General features: G+C 32.7%; 1 protein-coding gene across 1 annotated transcript in view; it reads right to left on the minus strand.

Moving 5' to 3' along the window:
* The window catches only part of LOC132703318 (probable G-protein coupled receptor Mth-like 1), a 107,717-nt gene extending 88,524 nt beyond the window's left edge, over positions 1–19,193 (minus strand). The window contains exons 1-2 of the mRNA XM_060672492.1: positions 18,393–19,193; positions 9,471–9,767 (exon numbers count right to left, since the gene is read on the minus strand). Coding sequence (XP_060528475.1) covers positions 9,471–9,767; positions 18,393–19,077 — 982 coding nt within the window. The 5' untranslated portion in view covers positions 19,078–19,193. The remainder of the gene's footprint in view (positions 1–9,470; positions 9,768–18,392) is intronic.
* Positions 19,194–19,757: the final 564 nt, after the last annotated feature.

The raw sequence follows: 19,757 nt of genomic DNA on the forward strand, positions 1-19,757 counted from the left end.
TTAGTTTTAAGGGTTCCAGCTACATTTGTTCTTGAACCTGTTTGAATTTATATGCAGCATTATTGCTTCTTTTGAAATAGGCTACTATTGCTCGGCACTTTTCAATCAATTGAATTAATAGTTCATTGTTTTTCATGGTATCCTGAACCACCAAGTTCAATGTATGAGCTACACAACAGTGGTGACGTTTTTGCAGAATATCAATAACAGCTTTTTTTATATTAGCCACATTGTCAGTTGTGACGCAAATGATTTTGTCCAAAATATTCCATTCGGTTTCCAATATATCTTTCATTTCTCGAGCTAAATTTTCTGACGTATGGGCATCCTTAACTTCCCTGGTGGATAACGTTAGAGTTTTAGACTTGCCATCATAAATGAAATGCATTGTCAGGGTCATGTAGCTTTTTCTGCTATCGGAGGTCCACAAGTCTGTCGTCAAAGCAATGTAATCTGTTACTTTAAGCATCTCTTGCGTAGCCTTTCTTGCCAAAGAATATTGCTCCGGAATTAATTTTTCCGAACGAATCTTTCTCAACGACTTGAAGCGGCTGAAAATCAACACACACCATTCTCAATAATGCTTTATCCACATTTTTAGAGTTCATCTTCAGAGCTTGCTTAGACGGAAACGTCATCTGAAGTTGCCGTTTACGTGGTGGTGGTGCTGGTGGTGTCTCGCCGTCTGTCAACTGGGATAGATTGGAATTCTTGTCCTCGTGGACTGGTGTTCCATCGCCAGAACCAGAAGCTACACTTAATAAAAATAATAAATCACTTTGAGCAGAGGAGATAATTGAAGAATTGTCAATCTCAGTCGAGTAAATAATAGGATGAGATTTTTTGAGGTGCTTTAACAAATTAGTTGTGTTTTTGAAATCTTTAAACACAGAGTCACAATTTTTGCACTTTATTTTATTGCCGTCCACTTTCTCAAAACACTTCCACACACCTGAGGTTTTTTTCGACGCCATTCTATAGTAAATTAAATTACAGTCAAATCACAGTTAGTATTAATAAAAAATTAAATAAAGTCACTCTGAAATACTCAGTACTCACAATAAGTGCTAACTAACACAAATCGAAGAAATCAAAACAAAAAGTTGCAGGTTCGAACTTGCCCGCCGCGCCACTTCATTGATTAAGTAAACTATTTACGAGTACGAACGAGTTGACCAAACTCGCATACTAAACTCTCTAGTCAGTTGGACTCGCATGAATAGAATCGAGTCTGCGAGTACGAATCGATTCTTTCTGATTCGAGTACCTGAATCGAGTCCGGCGTACTCGAATCAAAGTAAAGTGGTATTCGAGTAGGCGAGTACAAACCAGGAATCGAGTCTGACTCGAGTCAAACCATACTCGGCACATCGCTACTAATTATACACCGATCTAGCATGCGGAGAGCGTCAATGTAGCACGTAAAGTCTGTTCATAGATATAAGAAAGTGACTAACTGATACGAATTAAGGAAAGACCCGGGCAAGCTGTAAGAATGAAATATGGCCGAACAGGTCCGTACTTTGCTTAGAATTTAATTATTTGGGGTTTTGTTAGGAAAGATACTAAACAACATTTATTTATTTATGTATGTATTTAGGTTTAAATCTAAAATAAAATTGCAAATTATTTTTATTACCTACTTAAATTAGTTAAAATTATTCACATAATATATCAGTATCACTATCGCTATCATCGCCTGTTCAAATTATTATTTGTTCTATATTATTTGCAATATGTTTAACAGAATTTGCCCAACTTTGTGGAGGGATGTTAATAACTTCGGTTTCTATAAGTTTGATGACATTGGAGTTAACACGGGGAAAAACATTGTTATGACGAATGGCAAATTTCAGTTAGTGCCAAACATGTTCAATCTTCGGGAAAATAAATGTCGTTATTATACATGTTGTTTTGAATTGTTGCTTTTGTGTCACATGAGGAAGGGGTTTTAGTCAACTGCCTACTGTGATAACTTACATTGTCCATTACAATGACGCTATTAGGAGGAATGTTTGAAACTAGTTTGTTTTTGGAATCAACCATCTTTAGAGCCAGCATGCAAAATAGTTATTCTTTTACCTCTTTTCGATGGCGCGTTTGTTTTATACTTATCAGTTCAGTCAACCCAACCCTTTTCCGGGGTATCATAAGTGTCGAACCAGGTTTCATACAAGTAAATAATTGGCCTTTGTTGTTCTCTGTAAATCCTATTTTTTTCTAAATATTCCAGTCGCCATTTCCGAATTCTAAGAGATTCCATTAAAACTTGCCTTTTGTCAATTTTTTTAAAATCTAAAACCCATGTGTTGAATCCACTTCCATAAGGTAGTTCTGCCACATTTAACACCGATTTCATCTTTTTCAAGCCTCCTAATTAAGATATCTAATGTAAGCACGCTTTCTTCCTCATATAACTGGTAAATTTTACGCCGTATTATATGTTGATCACTTTCATCTACACTCGAGAAAATGTCAGCATCGCTAATTTTTTTTCTCACTGAAATGGGATTATTCACAATTTTCCATACAGTTGATGTTGGAATTTTCGTCAATGTAGCCGTTTCTTCTAAATATGCTTGCTTGCTGGCATCACGTCCAATGAGAGTCAAATAAATGTTGTTTATAACTTTCTTAGTCTCAATAGAATAGTGTTTTCTGCATTTGGGCGGGAGCATCTCCTGAGATACCCTAGACTCGCTCATATTTTGCATAATTCGCACATGATTCAACACACGCTGTTTTACACATGAAATAAGAATGATTACTAATAAACTTAAACTAAGTAGTACACCAAACCAAAGAATATTAAACACAGGTGTAGGTATAAAATTATTTTTTATTGCGGACCACAATTTTACCTAAAGTAAAATTCTGAAACTTTAGGTAATAATCTTATTGCATTGTATGTTAATGATCACCCTTGGATAATCCCATTCAAAAGCAATTGGTCACTTTCTTATATCTATGAACAGACCATACCGCATCAGTTCCTTATCCCACGGATCCCAGCCCCTTCGGACATTTCGGCGATATTATCGCAAGGATTTGGGAGCAATCGGATGGTTTCGGAGATTTTACCGCACGGTTTGAATTTTGACGTTTGTCAATTCTGACGGTCATGTCAGTGGATGCATTCGTTTTGTTTTGCAAAAATGTAGTCATATCCCGTTAAAAAAAAAAACATGAATGAAATGGATTCTGATGTTGGAATACAAATTACAAATATCTCAGCTAATCAATTCAATTTTATCTTTATTATATGCTTTATAAATTAAAATGTTATATGAATTTGATTGTTTTGTGAAAAACTTTAAGTCGTTCTTGCATGTTGTTTGGTAACTTTTGGTCTAACATGCAATAAAACATTTTGTTAAACTTTACCGCTGAAGAATCGAATAAAAGCATAACGATACGAGCATTCCAAAACGGCAGAGGAGAGTTCTCATTGAATTGTAAAATCGCCAATATGATTTTAATTTAGTTGTGCCTGTGTTTGTTCTGTTAGAGGTGGTAATATTTAGTAATATAATTATCAATAACGATTCACTACTCGAAGTAGTACGTCACCAATAGTTTATTCTTATTATTGTAAGTACGTACGTTTTTACTCCAATTCGACATAACTAGTGAAAACTAACCAAAACACGTTTGTTTAAAATTAAAGTATAGTGCGAATATTTAACTCTGTTAAGATGAATTCTGAAGGAAAAATAATAAAAAAACGAATTTGGTAAAAACGTGTCATGTGAGGAAGTATGTAAGCGGCTTAGATAGTTTAGACATTTAATAGTGTGAGAGCTGCTTTTGATATAATTTTTATTTTTACATTTTTGTTCAAATAAATTTACTTTTGCAGGTAGAAGGAGAATTTCTTAATTCAGGCATTAGCGAATAGAAAGATTCTGCATCATTGAATCGCCGGGTTATTCAGGGTTTTCTTTTATTTGAATACTTCCTTATTTTACATTAAACATCAATATATTATTTTTCGATCTCAGATAAAATGTTGTTTCATCAGTTTTCCTTGAGAAGTAAACCCAGGAGGAATTTTGGTGTACAAATCTTGGGAATTAGTAGTAACGGTATAGGAATTAGAATCAGTCGAGGAATGAATAGTAATGGTAGAGGTATTAGTTGTATTAATTAACGAATTTGAAGTAGTAGTCCAGGAATTAGTTAAAAAAAATTCTTAGCGTCAAATTTAAATGGTTTTTGAAAACTTACAGGTTAACTAACAAAACGCGCGCCTCTTCAATAAATGAGTGAACGCAACATTTTTTATAAGAATTAAGGCAAATTCTAAAACTTACAAGGTTGATAATGTAATTGATAAGTAATTTTAATTGAGTACCTCCATAGAGGTTTTTAGTCTTTTTATTGTTTCTATTTATATCCTCCGATAAAGTCATAAATCACAAACCTTTCAATTTCGAAAACTGTTCTAGAATTCGAAGTGCTGGACTTATCTAATATTCATCCTCCAGCTACCAATTTTTTATATTTTTGTATACCCAAGGTTTTTTTAATAAAAAGGGAAGGAATGAAATTAGCAGACTTTAGAGGCATTAAGGTAGAGAATTAGAGCGTAATAGAGGTATTAATAAAGAACTTGATGCATATTAGAGGGGATTAGTTATACAAAAATTGCAAATTTAAAGACATTACTAGGAACAGATTTTTGATTGCTGTATATATAGTAATTATATATATTTTTTATAAATTGCGCTCAGAGTTTCAACTTTTGCTTCGAGCGATGAAGAGAAAATAAATATTGTTCAGAGGTATTTCTGATTTAGCTTTCGATTCTCAAAATATGCAATAATTAATTACTCGTTTTAGAGTAGTTTATAGAGATTGGATAGTTTTTAAGGTCTTAAAAGTGAAAAAAAAAACTGATTTATTTGTAGGTCGAAAACATTTTTATTCTATTTTAGATTAACCAAATAACAAAATTTTGTGAAAATCCTATTGTTCCATATTGTAACACCTAAATAACAGTCTGCTATTCATCGGGAAATAGACCTTCGGAGTGCGCCTGAAGATTAGCAAACTCAGTGTGAATAAGTTGTGAAACCCTAAAGTGCTTGTCTCAGATATGAAAATTCGTAAATTAAATCTGGTAAATTGGCCGTGGAATTCCTAAGTAACCTAATTTATTATAAAATAATTTAAATTCAACACAAACACATTCAACACCCATCAATATCGATTCTAAGCAGAATTAAACTTTGCATCCCAGCATAAAATGGTGCGAGATAATGCCCTATTTCAAAAAACAGCTTTAAAAATTTTGTCTTTGGTTGTAAATTTTGTACACTCTAGATAATATCAATTAGGAGTATCAATTTCGAAAGCATTATTCTTGTGTTTCCGTCTACGTCGCAAGGGTTTCCCAGTTCAAAAAGATCAAAAGAAGCTAGTGGATCTTAAAAATATTTTTATAAGAAAAAATATTCCTTCAATATAATAATTTATGAAAATATTACCTTACTATAAACAAACCTCCATTTAATCCTTAAAATAAATTATTATTAAAATGGAAAATAGGGATCACTTCTAAATAAAACCTAGCCTGTTATGTGACAGTTTAGTCATATTTCTTTTTTCTTCTCTAGGGAAGTCAGTTTGGAATAAAAAAATGCTTTCGTTAATGGTATATTATGCAACAAGTGCGGTAAACGGCATTTGAATCACGAGTTTATTTGACACGAGCGAAGCGTGCGGTGAGCGGTTTAACTACAAGAGAATATTATTGTAGCATTATTGAAAACAATACTCAAAACTTTATAAAATTTAAAAAATCTATTTATTATATTTATTTATATTTTATTGCTATACATTAAAATACTGTTCCTCGCATGGTTTTAAATTGAAACAGATCTGGCTATTGACTGTAGTTCAATTACAAAACTTTTAATTTAAATAAAAATTTAGAACGTTTCTCTCTACAAAATCTCATAAATAACTGAACTGACTGACAGAAAAATTGAAATTTAACTAGAATAATTTTTGGATATTTATTTTTTATTTGAATTATCCATCCAGATTTTTGCATAAAAAAATTACCGTTTTTACATAATTTCTAATACCTGAGTGCTATAGTAATTTTCAATTTCAATTTTGAGGTCTGCACCTTTGCAAAAGGGGATTTTGGGAGATCTTGTTAAAACCTACGTTTTCAGAATTTAAATAAAAAAAACGGTCATACGTCATCCTACATTTGGATTTGGAAACCATTGGAAAAATTAATCGATTGTCTTAAAAATAAAAAAATGACGGATTTGCACACAATTAAACTTCTAGAGATATATTAAGGGGAATTTCTTCATTATAACCAATTTAGTATTGCATTATTCGTATTCAAGCCACGCGTCGAAGGAACTGAAGGTCGGTCAATGGCTTAGAAACGAAAACGCCAACTAACGTTTTTAACGTAGATTTCTATGATGCATATAATGACGAATATTTGCACAGGAAATGTATTTGTTGAGTAAAATGCGCAAAAGCGATAAAATGTGTTTTTTTTTCCGGCGCAAAAGATTTCGATTCACAACAATGATTGATATTTTTAATATAAACTGATTAGATTAATTTATCGAAAAGTAACAAATCTCCCAGTTCTTAACGGTGGCTTGAATGGAGTCAATGACCTATAATGTATAAATAAATATTGATTATAATTTGTACCATATTTATTGAATGCTATCTCCGGTATTTAATTCAGATAAAATAAATAAACAATAATATCTCGATCAATAAATTATCGTCTAGACATTAGTGGTCTAACTTTTAGACGAGAAACCGAATAATTATAACATATTCTGCCTCGATAGAATAGAAAAAGAGTTTACTTCGTATGTAGTCTTTGTTTTTCAGGGAGACAAAAAAGAAATAAAAACACAGTTTGGATGACTTAAAATATTTTAAAATAATTTGAATAATATACATACATAGACTATAATAAAGTTGATCAATCATAATTCAGTTACGAACAAATTTCTCCTTAAATTATAAACTTCATGTCCGTTAGAGTATAACTGTGATTTAAAACGATTACCCACGTTAGCAATGCACAACGCACAATTTGTTTTGAAGAGCCCTCGTTTATAAACAAACCACAGAGAGGAAAAAATAATGCTTAATAATTCCGCAACATGTCGAGCATACCATACCCATTTCGACAACATTTCACCGCTTAAAACAATTGTATTTAGTTGTTAATCACTTGCTCCACTTTCCACAAAGAAAGTTTAATTTTATTGTTCTGATCTAAAAGAACACGAAACAATTCCGTTAGGTAAAATAACAGCTACACGCATTTTGTATATAACCAACCAAGGGAAGACTTAATGAAAAAGTAATTTCTTTATGAAATTCCAGAAACTTGCAAATTCCAATATGCAAATATCTGTGGCGTTTTTAAAAACAATTGCGGAATACCAATATTTGTCGAATTCGTTAGCAACTAGGTACTGATTGAGAACAAAGATTTGGAACCTAGTATTGAGCCTACCATTCCGATAAAATGTATAAATAAAGTGTAAAGCAGCGGTTACACGGTTTGTGGTCCGACGCCAACCGCGAACCAACGACCGTGTGAGTTGTCTTTTCTCTAGGTCACGACAAAATATAATTTTATTCTACGGAGGACCGCTAATTTCTTGGTCAAGAATAGAATCTTTGGATATTTGTGTAATTTTTGTTTTTCGGCGTATTTTGGAGTCGAATTCAGTAGCGGGCAGTTGGGTTTTAAAAAGTGGCCAAGTGATTAGAACACAATTTTCTTCGGGCAAGATAAAAAGCTAATTCATATTGTTATATTTTAATATGTTCTAAATGAATCCCAAAAAAACATGATATGAAACTAAAAAGCCCGATAACATCCTTTAATAAAAGAATGCTTGCCTGAAAACGATAATCTCAAATTTGCAGAAGGTGAAAACACAGACACAGAAAACCAAAAGAACATTCTGTTGTCTTTATTTTTACGTGATTATAAAACGTTCCGGAAGATGGTCTGTTATAAAGTGTGAAATAAATTAATTCCACAAACAGGCTAATGGTAATCTTGAAATTGTCTACGACAGACACCAGCACTGATGCGCGCACTATTAATGGTTCCCAGATAGTGGGAATTTCCACGGTTGGTTGCTGAAAACGTTAATATTTGCTATGAAGATGGCTTCTTTAAATTTGCGCGTCTTCCACTGTTTCCTGGGAAGAACATAGGCCAAGCAGTAGCGTTGAGCCTGTTTTGCAATTGCTTATGGGTTTATTGTATTTTATCTCAGTATACTGGAGCAAAGTTGTTTTAGTATTATTCAACCAAGTGTGAAAAGATGTGATAAAGACACACTCCCATTCTTAACGATTCAAAACCACGTCCTTCAATATGACTTGAAGAACAAAGCACAGCATGAGCAACATAGCAATAGCAAATATTAACATTAAAGTGGAAATACTCACGACTAACCAATGGTTGGACTATCAAACTAAAAGAACTTTGAACTTTCACTGTCGCACAATGATGAAAACGTTGTGTAATTAAAAAAAACAAAGACAATGAAAGTTCAAAGTTCTTTTAGTTTCATATTTCATATATTCAAAGAAACATTACAGATAGCGGAACGTTATACGTGCTAAAAGTAGAATACGGAGAAGGAGCTGACAGAATGAAATGCACCTTATTTTACAGATAAAAATAATATCAATCCATAAACGTAATTAGCTTAATCGACAACAGAAACCAATATAAATTTAGAAAAAAAAAAAGTTATAATATTTTGTTTTGTTGATAACAAACTGGTATAGGAAAAATACTGATATTTGAAGAATTGATCAAAACATCTGTAGCGATAATGACGTAATAAAAATGTTCCGCGAGAATTCTAGGGTTTACCAATGACGGTGTTAGGGTTCTCCAAACGATATACCGTTTTTACGACATAATCCAGTATTTGACATTGGCAAATTTCTATGAAGGTCTAACTCTGTAACCCTCAATATAAAGATTGGCAAATCCACAATGATGTTCCAGAACCGTACTTGGGTACTTAGTGCATACAAATACTGAAAGCTGACGGATTTGTATAAAGTTTCCTTGATAATTATTAGTCCATGCAGTGAAAAATACATTCTTACTTTTAAATTCTACTCTTAAAATACAACAGTCTGCACAGCACAGTCCTTGTCGGCTAACATCTTAAATACGGCCCTGGTGCCACACGTGCCGAACAAAATGGTCCCTTCCCCTTTACAACAGGAGGATCTTAAACTCATCCCGAAGTCAAAACCAAGGTTATAAAAACGGTATATGGTCTGGAGAACTCTACCAGTAATGTTCGAAAGCCATTAATCAAATGAATTCCGCTGAAAGTTTCCAGGCTCAAAAATATACACTTCTAAGCACCAATTAACATTGTTAACAATATGACAATTTTCATGCAGTGACGCTAGATTTGACTTACCAATCGCGAAGCAAGGCGCAAACTCCAGTCTACCCGACAGGTGCGTTATACATAATAAGACATCTCCCACAAGCAAACACGCCACGTGGTTGGTTTGACATCGCCAATGCAACACGTGGTGACTGGCAGGGAGCAGCGATCCAGCGGCCAATGTGGCAGCTAAGAATATGGCGCTGATTGCTAACCCGATCGGGTATATTGTAAATCGGAGGTCGTTTTCGCTTTGGTTTATCGTCGGCTTGACATTCGGCTTTGATGGCAGATGTTCGCGACAGGTAATGACGCTGGGTGATCTTCCTGTATTAACAAAAACGATACATGTTTCATTCTTGTTTTGTCATTGCCGGTTTTTCTTAGGGTTCATTAGAGAAAAGCGGAACTTTTACAGATTTCACTTTTGAAGTTATACTAGTAAACAATAAAAGCTCAGAGCAGTATCAGTTCGTATTTATTTCGATATAACTTACTTATTAAATATTCCTATATATAATGTATGTTCCCGTATTTTTTTGTTATATTTGTTTTTCCCTTTGCTAATTAGAATACCAATTCTAGATACAAATCTATAAACCAAGCTATAAACAACCATACTACTTTTTATAATTTATAAATGTTTAAAATTAATTTCACTCCACAGAAACGCTAACACTAATACTTATTACTATATTGAAACGTGCGTCCTTTAGGTTTCTGTTATCAGTTGTCAGTTTCTTTTTTTTTTCTGTAGACATAGATAAAAGTTATTCAGCTTAACTAAATCTTTTCAAATGTTTCATGTTATTATCAAATTCTCCATAGCAAACAAAATGTTTCTCAATTTAAACAAATGAAACCAGAAATCTTGTATAATTTTTTAAATACTCATTAAACAATGAGTCATTTGAAAGGGTGCAGTAGATAAATGATCTTAGAAGAAAAGGTTTCAATCGAATGGTGGATAAATGTACTGAATTTTCTACTTAAAAAAATTGTTTTAATAAATCGGAAATAAAAAATATGCTAATACCAATACTATGCTACTAATTTAACCGACTTTATTAGAGTTTGTTCACGCTGTAAATATTACCACCAAACGCCAATGGCCTGAAATACGAAAGTGAAACTACCTCATACAAAAGTGAAACTATCTCGTCATAATTTGGGGTAATATTTCCATATATTTCCTCGTATTACCCACATATTTTGCCATATTTTCCTATATTTCCCCTTACTACCCAAATATATTCCCGTATTTCCCTACATTTCCTTTTAGACCTCGTTTTTTGTATGCAGAAAATGACCTGCAATAAAATGTTTTTCACCAGGTGTTTTATTAATTTTACAATATTTTTTATCCTTTATGTTACATTTAAGCCTCTAGATCTCAAATGTAACATATTTAATTCCTTAATTGGTAAATTCTACGGGCGTTTCTTCTGGATGAAGGTTTCGATGTTGTTTATCTCTTCGTTTATTACATAGAAAATAGAGAGTCGAACCCGTGAATACACTTCTGCTGCCTCAAAAGCACTCGGTCCGCAGAGTTCCGTTCATGCTAAATCAAACTCATTGGTAAAGTGACGTTTATTACACTTGTTGAGAGTTACTATGCCATTTCTACTACCCAGCAAAAATGTGATTAGTTACATTTCAGACTGGAGAAGAATTTGTCCACAAAATTAAAAAACATTTGTTTGCCAGGGTACTTTCAAGCAAAAATTGATCCACCACCCTTTATAGCCTGCTCTTAAGGATTAATGGCAAATATAGTGCAAATGTACTTATTTAAGAACTTTAAATAACGAAACGAGTTAGCACTCCACTGAACTTTTGCATATAAGAATTTCAAGGAGTGATGAAAAAAGTCGTCTGCCTAACGAACAAATTTCTTTTAATTCTGCGACACCTTTTAGCTTGGTCACCCTGTATAATTTTAAATTAGAATATTATAGAGAATCTTAAAATGTTAAATTATATAAGGAAATTTCATATAGAATAATAACATTGGTGCCAATGTTACACAGATGTGGAAAACAGAAACTATTCTTTTATTATTGGGAGTAGTGGACAATTTATGAATTGGTAAAAAGAAATTGTTTTTCCGTTTTACTCTTTGTCTACTTTTTGTAAAAACAGTTTCGAACATTTGCGACATTGCCGCTATTGCTCTTATTGGAATATCGGAAATTATGCCGAGGTATACTCATAGAGAAAAGTTATTTTATTAAGTTGGAGTTTAAGTAGGGAATAAATGATTAATATATTTAATATTGTTTGAGGCGAGGGTTTTAATATTTTCACCTAGATCATTTTTACCAAAAATTTATTAAGTAAAAAAAAAGTATCACCATTGTTTGTTGTTCTAATTTAGTTTTTATATAGGATAACTAAAGAAATCTACTCAAATATTTAAGTTAACAAATTTTTTGAGACTTGATCGTAACATGTACATCATAAAGAAAGAAAGAATAACCCTTTTATATAACTGGCGCATACATACACATACACTTTAAAAATATTATACTAAAACATTGAAAAGGAACTTAAAAGAACAGGAAATAGTCGGAAGAATAAAGAACAACATTGAACTTCTAAGTGTCCCTAGTGAAGTTTTCTTAAGTCTTATGTGGAAAACTTTAAAGTATAGGTGTTAGACAACTCCGTCCACAAATAAAAATGCATAAACGATGTCCAAATTAAGTGCAACCTCTAACAATAGATCAACAATTGCCAAATTCGATTGCCAGTTAAAAATAACTATAACTATCAACTAAAACTTACATTTAAAATAATATCTAAAACCAACCCATAAAGCGTTCTATCAAAGCTAATTCAATTTTGCTTAGCTCACTTTTTCGGTCGATTACGTATCCGTTATAAGTTGCTATTATTGATTAGCCACCGAAACCAATTTAGGTCAAATAGAAATATTTAGCAAAACTCTGATTATTTTTACCCACCGCGGTTGCCAATGTTTATTAATCAATTCGTGATTAAGTATTTCGAATCGTTGCATCTAGGCAATGATGATACTCTGTCTACCAACTTTTTGGTGAAGTTTAATTAAAAGTAATTAATTACTTATTTTTGTGTTTTATATAAATATATTATTATATACAATATTAACAATAAAACTATGACTAACGTTATTAAATCTGTGATGAACGATAAGGCCTTATTTGAGTAGAGGTGAAAGAGGAGAGAAATAGGATATATGTCTGATTTTGTTCTTTCCAAAAATATAGAAAATATGTTGCGTTAAAATATGCACATTTTTGCGACAAGCCTTCAATTGTTTATTTTGTACGAAAACAACGGCGGAATTGAAAAATATATATATTTTTTGATTTTCAAATTCATTAAACGGACCGAAATAACTTTAATTTTACGATCTCGAGATATCTCTCGATCTATGGAGTTACTATCAGATTTTCTGTCTTTAAAAAATTACAAGTGACTTTTGGTCTTGACCGAAGTGTATTACAACAGCGTCAACGTCTGAATACGGAATGTTTACTTTTATCGAGGTCGTGGAACTATACAGGTAGTCAAAATACTTCGGCCTTGGTGGGCATATCTTGTCACATTGTAAAACGTTGGAAGATATGCAGGGTGAATTCAAAACAACTGTTAAGTGGGCTCATTCAAATCCCGTAATAATAAACCTGTTGCCAAAATGTTAGGTGACCGTTCATGTTTTTGCAGTGTACATGTGAAGTGAATTGATGGCCGTTAATTGAAATAAAACAAAGCAAAATAATGAAGACATACAAATGACACGAATAATTCTGTAATCGTGTTTGTCGCGCCACGAAAAAATATTTAAAACCATAACAGGTGATTCGTTACAAGAAGTCAGGGTCATAACACCGAAACCATTTTCCCAACGCTGCTTTGTTAAAAATGAGCGTTTTAGGAATTTCAAATGTAACAGTGTTGAACAAAACGGGTTTTCAGTGGGCAAGTGCACTTAACGTTTTGAAACCTTGAACTATATTTATATAATTTTATAATTTTATAAATTTATATAATAAGGGCTATTCCTGGTCTAATCTTTGATAAAAACAGTTCATATAGAGGTTCATATATGTCTTGAAATGTGTTATCAAGATACAGAATGTGAAATTTTCTTTTTTAAATCGTTGGCACTTTTAGCCTCAAGTAGTACCGAGTTAATAGGTTCAGTAGCACGATACGTTTTTCGGAAACAAAAATTTCACCATTCGAAAAAGTGAAACCTAAATTGTACCTACGAGCCCTAACAACTAATTGTTCGGACGATGTACGAAATAATAAGAAAACATAGTTATACTTATTTTAAATTGTTTTTTTTGCCTTTTCGATTGAAAAATGAAATCACGCACTTATTTTTATACCAAAAAGTGCTATCATAATTAATTATTTTTTTATTTCACAGAAATTACATAACAAAATATCAAAAACATACCGAATTTGCTGGCAAATAAATATTCCGACGCATTTAAATCTAACCTTTCGCGGCAATAACAGCTTTTATGCGTTTTGGCAGGGAATCTACCAAAGTCTTGCAATATTCGGGGGTGGAAGTGTTCCAAATTTCGGTGATTTTTGCCTTTAATGCTGGAAACCACTTTTTTGTTGTTTTCGCAATATGGCAGGACGCACCGTCTTGTTGAAATATAAAATTTTCATTTCCAAAAGTTCGTTCTATTGATGGAATCAAACATCTTGATAAAATTTGTTCGTATTTTTCTGCATTTACAGTACCATCAATAAACTCGTAGTTGCCAACCCCTTTACCACTCATACACCCCCATATCATAACACCCTGGGGAAATTTTACCGTACTTTAGACAATCTTTGTGAAAGGCTTCTGATTTTGTACGAATCATCTTTTTCGAAAATCGCCTACACACACATCAAATTTTGATTCGTCGCTGAAGATAACGTTCCTCCACGTTTCCGTTGTCCAGGATATTTTAGATTTTGCCCAATCCAAAAGTTTTATCTTCTGAATAGACGTTAAGAATGGGTTTTCCTTTGCCTTTAACAAAAGTAGATCATAGAATATTATTAATTTTTATAATGAAACAGGAAAAATTGTAAACTTACCTTACAAAAACTGAAACCAGACTTATGCATCCATTGCCTACAACATTCCCTGGAGACATTTAAGTTTGCCTCTTGATTCCATTGGGCTTGAATTTGTCGTAAGACGCTTCGTCTGCTAGTTTTACAAATTTTGACAAGAATACTACGATCTCTTTCAGTGATTTTAACGGGGTCGGCTTGAACTTTTACCACGAACGCTAACACTAGCTGTCTCTCCATACTTTTTTATAATATCCCCGACTGTTGATTTTGCAATACTCAAGTCATTTGAAATTTTTTGCATTGATTTACCTCTGCAGCACTGAGATATGATAATTTCTAGCACCTTTTTGTTTGTTGCAACACCACAACTATTATACAAACTTGAAAGATACAACCCGAACTGACATCTCATTTATCTAAGCACACTACATTTTACCATTAATGCATGGGTAGCATTGATTTCTTGGTCAATAAAGATTCGCGTCCGAATATTTATTTGTCAGCAAATGTGGTATGTTTCCGTTATTTTACTATGTAATTCATGCGAAATAAAAAATAATTCATTACGAGAGCACTTTCTATGCTATCGTAATGTGCGTAAATTGATTATTCAATCGACAAAGCAAAAAAAAAATGAAATAGATATAAAAATGTCTTTTCTATCATTTTTTACATCGTCCGAATATTTAGTTGTTAGAGCTCGTATATAATAACGAAAAAGTTTGGGTAATATTCAACCTATTTTCGAGAAAATAAATTTAAAAAGATGGCAATAGCGTTAGATTAATGATTGTCCGAGTGTTTGCCACATCAATACCGCCAATGAATTTTACCAAGGTTGCACATTAAATTCTAAAATCAGTAACGAACTTTTTGAGTGTTAAGTAAGAATCGCACGGTAATTAGGTCGAATGGACTCGGATGATTCTTGGCAGCAGGGAAGCTTTTCTTTTTAACATGGCGCTGTATAATTTATCGTGAAGGTATGGTATACATGTTGGCTAACAATCAACAAAGAATAATCCTCGGAATAATCCCATACGGATGTCGGCAATGACAACAGGTCCAATTTAATCCGCAAGAGAAGAAGGTTTCTGGGAAATGATTAGAATGTTTCCGCGAAAACGTTGGAGTAATTTTTTGATATTTTGGTAGTTAAAGTTTTTAGAAGTATATTTAAAAGTTTACCAGTTCCACGTACAGTATTTTTCTAGGGCGAAAACCACCTCTCCAAATTTGGATAAATATTTCACCATAGAGAAATATTCCCAAAATATTTCCTATTATTTTCTCAGTATTTTGTCGTATTATCCAAATATTTCTGTACTATTTTCTTAATTATTTCCCGTATTTCCTTGTACGCAATATTTTGAAATTCGAATTTTTGTATGAAGAAACTGACCAATAATAATTTTTTTCTATCTCATTTAATAATTTTAATGCTTTATATTTCTATCTATATTGCCTATAGTTTCTCTTAATAATATCAATTTCAATCAAACATAAAACTATGGTATGGCTAGTTTTAGTTAGTTCTGGTTAGTTGAGGAGTCTTTCGTGGGAATAACAAAAAATTAGAAATTCAAAATAAAAACGAACAATAAAATCAAAAAGCACGTGTTTGTAGAAGGAACAGCTGTTTGAGCAAAAATTGATCCACCTCCTCTACTCTCAGGAGGACCTAACGAATAAGCTAAACTGGATAGGGTACTAATCTTAAATGGAAAGTCGAGCTATAGAGCTCATGGTCATTTTTTTAACATTGGTGAAGTTGCAAAAGCTAATAAGCTTTCATATAAGCGTCAATTTAATTTTAATTGAAAGTGCCTTACGTTTGACATTTATGTCAAAGAGATGTAAACCGTTTTGATCAACCTGAAGCAGTTTTGGTAAAGGTGGTAAAGTTGAAAAACATCAATTTTCAAATTTTCAAAACGTACTTATTAACCAATTAGAAAAAAGCAAATGCTAAAATAGAGCGTCTAAACGGAATTTTAAAATGGGATACCACTAGACCCCTGTCTTCATGTAAGAATTTCAAAGGGAAGTCGCGCCCGGAGCAAGAGAAAAAACGAGATGGAACAAGTTTCGCTCAAAAAGTCGCCTCTCTAACGATTTTGGATTTTGTCGAAAATTATTTTAAATACTTTTTTGATATATTTTCGATTAACGATTAACGATTAAAACAATGGTGGTAATTTTATAGACATGTGGCACCCACACGTTTATTACATTTTATGAATTAGAAATTTGTTTGCTTCAGGTTGTTTGTTCGTTCCGGGCGCTCATGACAGCACCGCTATTGCCCTTATATTGCCTTATTGGAATACCGTAACGTTGACATATAATGGGTATAATAACTGCTATATTATATCCGACACAAGTTGTAAATTTTATTTTATTGAATTTTATAATACGTACCGATCAAATGATTGAAACATTTTATATTGTTTAAGGCGTGTTTTTTTATATTTTCATCTGAATTTTTACCAATTGACGAAAAATTTATCTTATACTCCTATGGTATCGTATTACTGATCCTTTAAATTTCGGCCCAAATTATGGTATCCATGGTTCTCAGATCTTCGCTTGATTTCCTATATGTTTTATCATATTTCCCTATATTCCCCCAAAAGAAACATTTCCTAGGTGGTTGCCAACACAAACGTTTTTTATTTTTTCTTAGAAATTTCTGAACATTCCGGATTTTTTTCATCCTTGTTTATTATTTAGATTATTATTTTTCATTTCAATTTTTGTGTCCGTTGCTTAATATTTAAATATCCAACTTATCTTAGCTCATTGCAAATTAGGGTGATTATTTCATTGTCTCACACATTAAGTTTTTACTGCCCAAGAAAAACTGACAAATAAACTTTATCACCCTGAATCTTGAATTATAGGACTTTTCGTAACCAACAAATAAACTAATGTGCAAAAAATAATGTTATTTTTTGTTATTTAAATGTAAAAAGTTTAAAATAATATTAGGGCTATTTCTATTTTCTATAAAAGAACCATTTAAGTCTCAGCATCGGTTTGAGTTGAAATTTTGGCATTGACGTATTATAATTAAACTTGGCCTGGAAAACGTTCTTGAACTTATGTATTATGCGTACATGATGTTTTAAAACTAGTGTTTTGTAGTAAAATTTTTATGACATAATTAAAGCCCAAACGAAACTACATCCGAATAAATCAGTTAACAAACCCCTAATACTAGTCTCCCTTGAATAATTGTTCGATTAGTATTTTCTTTACATTCATTAATATTATATCTAGTGTGTCTTCTTTAATACGTGTTTTCCTTTTAAATATTTGTCTATTAATCTAACTAATGTCTAACTTTTGCTACTCCAACCGGGTTTTTAGGCTAAGCAAACATAAACTCTAAATACCATGCATGTTAACGTTAAAGGTTGTAAATACATATATAAATATTTTTTTAAAACGCATGGAATGAAAAAAAAAACATATTCCCAGTATTGTAATAGACGCTTACCTACGGCATTACATTACGTTAGTGAGAATAACTAAATATTAATGCATATTACTGCCTATTCGTGCGTAGTTATTATTATCTAAAAAATTATATTTTAATTTTCTGATATCTTTCCAAAAAAAATCTAGTTAGTCTTGATCCCAATTTTGATTTTATGATTGACAAATTGAAGAAATGTTTATTGCCATTTTATTCTCCCTTGAATAATTTGGCAAAGCCACTTTGATGCAACTAGATAAAAACCCGTAGAACAAAAGATATTCGAATTCATAATCGCCTTCTTTATCGATTGATTAATCAAAGCAGTTATGACCCCTTTACAATAGATTAACATACATAGCAACATCCGAATAACAATTGAGCCCTACCTGCATGTTCAAGAATGTGTTCCAAGCAATAATTTCCAGGATTGAGTAAAATCTTCCTGTCCATCATCCATAAACTGCCGTTGTTAATTATCTGCGATTCGTGTTGTTTTCCCGCCACGACAATCGCATTGTCTTCGCAATTAGGGAAGCCATAATTAAGGTTTTTCTCCTGACCTACGTCAATTTTATAACTTTTATCGTTCATTCCGACACAACTAGAATTGGTTTCGGAAAAAATCGCACCTTCCAAGCAACACTTCTTAACATACACATACGTAATGCGTTCTGGACTCGGATTGTGACAGAATAACGCGTAATTATAATCGATGCAATACTGATCAGCATCAATTTGATCGTTATATTCCACACTATACATGCGCCCGTTGATAAAGGGAATCACGTTTTTTCTTACGAGATCACCGATTTTCGGCTCAGAGCACGGCGGCCGACTACTTTCTTTAACTATCCAAGTAGCAGGTAGTCTGTTAAAATTGTTGAGTGTTTTATTTACAAGAATTGTTAATTTCCACGACACGCTCGCGTTCTTGAGACATTTGTTGTCGTAGGTCAGGGTCTCATCCGACCCACAACACTTCATTATCGTAACATTTTTTTTGGCACCGTCAACAACCGATAACAACAAACCACCCAACACTAAAAGTAATGTTCTTTCCAGAAGAGCCATCGTCGGAAAACCTGTTGCCGATTCAGTCAAGTCATATTTTGATTAAGTTTGCGCGCGTAAATCGACGAACGAATCTAGCGCGCTGAGACGATCTCTCACAACTCGCCGTTAGTCAACTGTTTCCTTGCCTTGCTATCACGTCGAAGGCGAAGTAACAGTGTGCAGTGGACCGGCCCCTTCTCCTTACCTCTCTAGTTCAGCCGTTGTCATAAAACCATAGGGTGCGTTTACCGATGCCTACATGAGGAGCGACAGGGTTTTAAGCTTTACCTTTTCGTCGTCGATTTAATCCGCCTGTAAGTGTTAGTGTTAACACTTCTTACATTGCCTAAAATTCTGAGAATTGTTTCGCGTTTGCTTACGATTTAATAACGACAAAAGTATTTTCGACCCTGTATCAGTTTTTGTGTGTTTATTATTGCCTAGCTCTTATCCATTATAATGTGTTTGGAATTGACCCGTCAAATTTTTTTAATACTCCATACTTTTTAAATAGAAATATGAAAAACAACAAAAACAAACAGAAATGTCAAAGTTTGTTTATACCTTAATCCGCCTAAAAAAAAAGATTGTGATGTCATAGCCAACTACAATTTTAAATATTTTGATATTTCTTTCTTGTTTTGCTGTCCGATGAGACAAGCTAGATAAATAACTATTGAATGTTTCTTTAAATATAA

This window comes from Cylas formicarius, unplaced genomic scaffold (assembly GCF_029955315.1).
Source record: "Cylas formicarius isolate icCylForm1 unplaced genomic scaffold, icCylForm1.1 PGA_scaffold_6__28_contigs__length_40554024, whole genome shotgun sequence".
In the NCBI taxonomy this organism is placed as follows: Eukaryota; Metazoa; Arthropoda; class Insecta; order Coleoptera; family Brentidae; genus Cylas; species Cylas formicarius.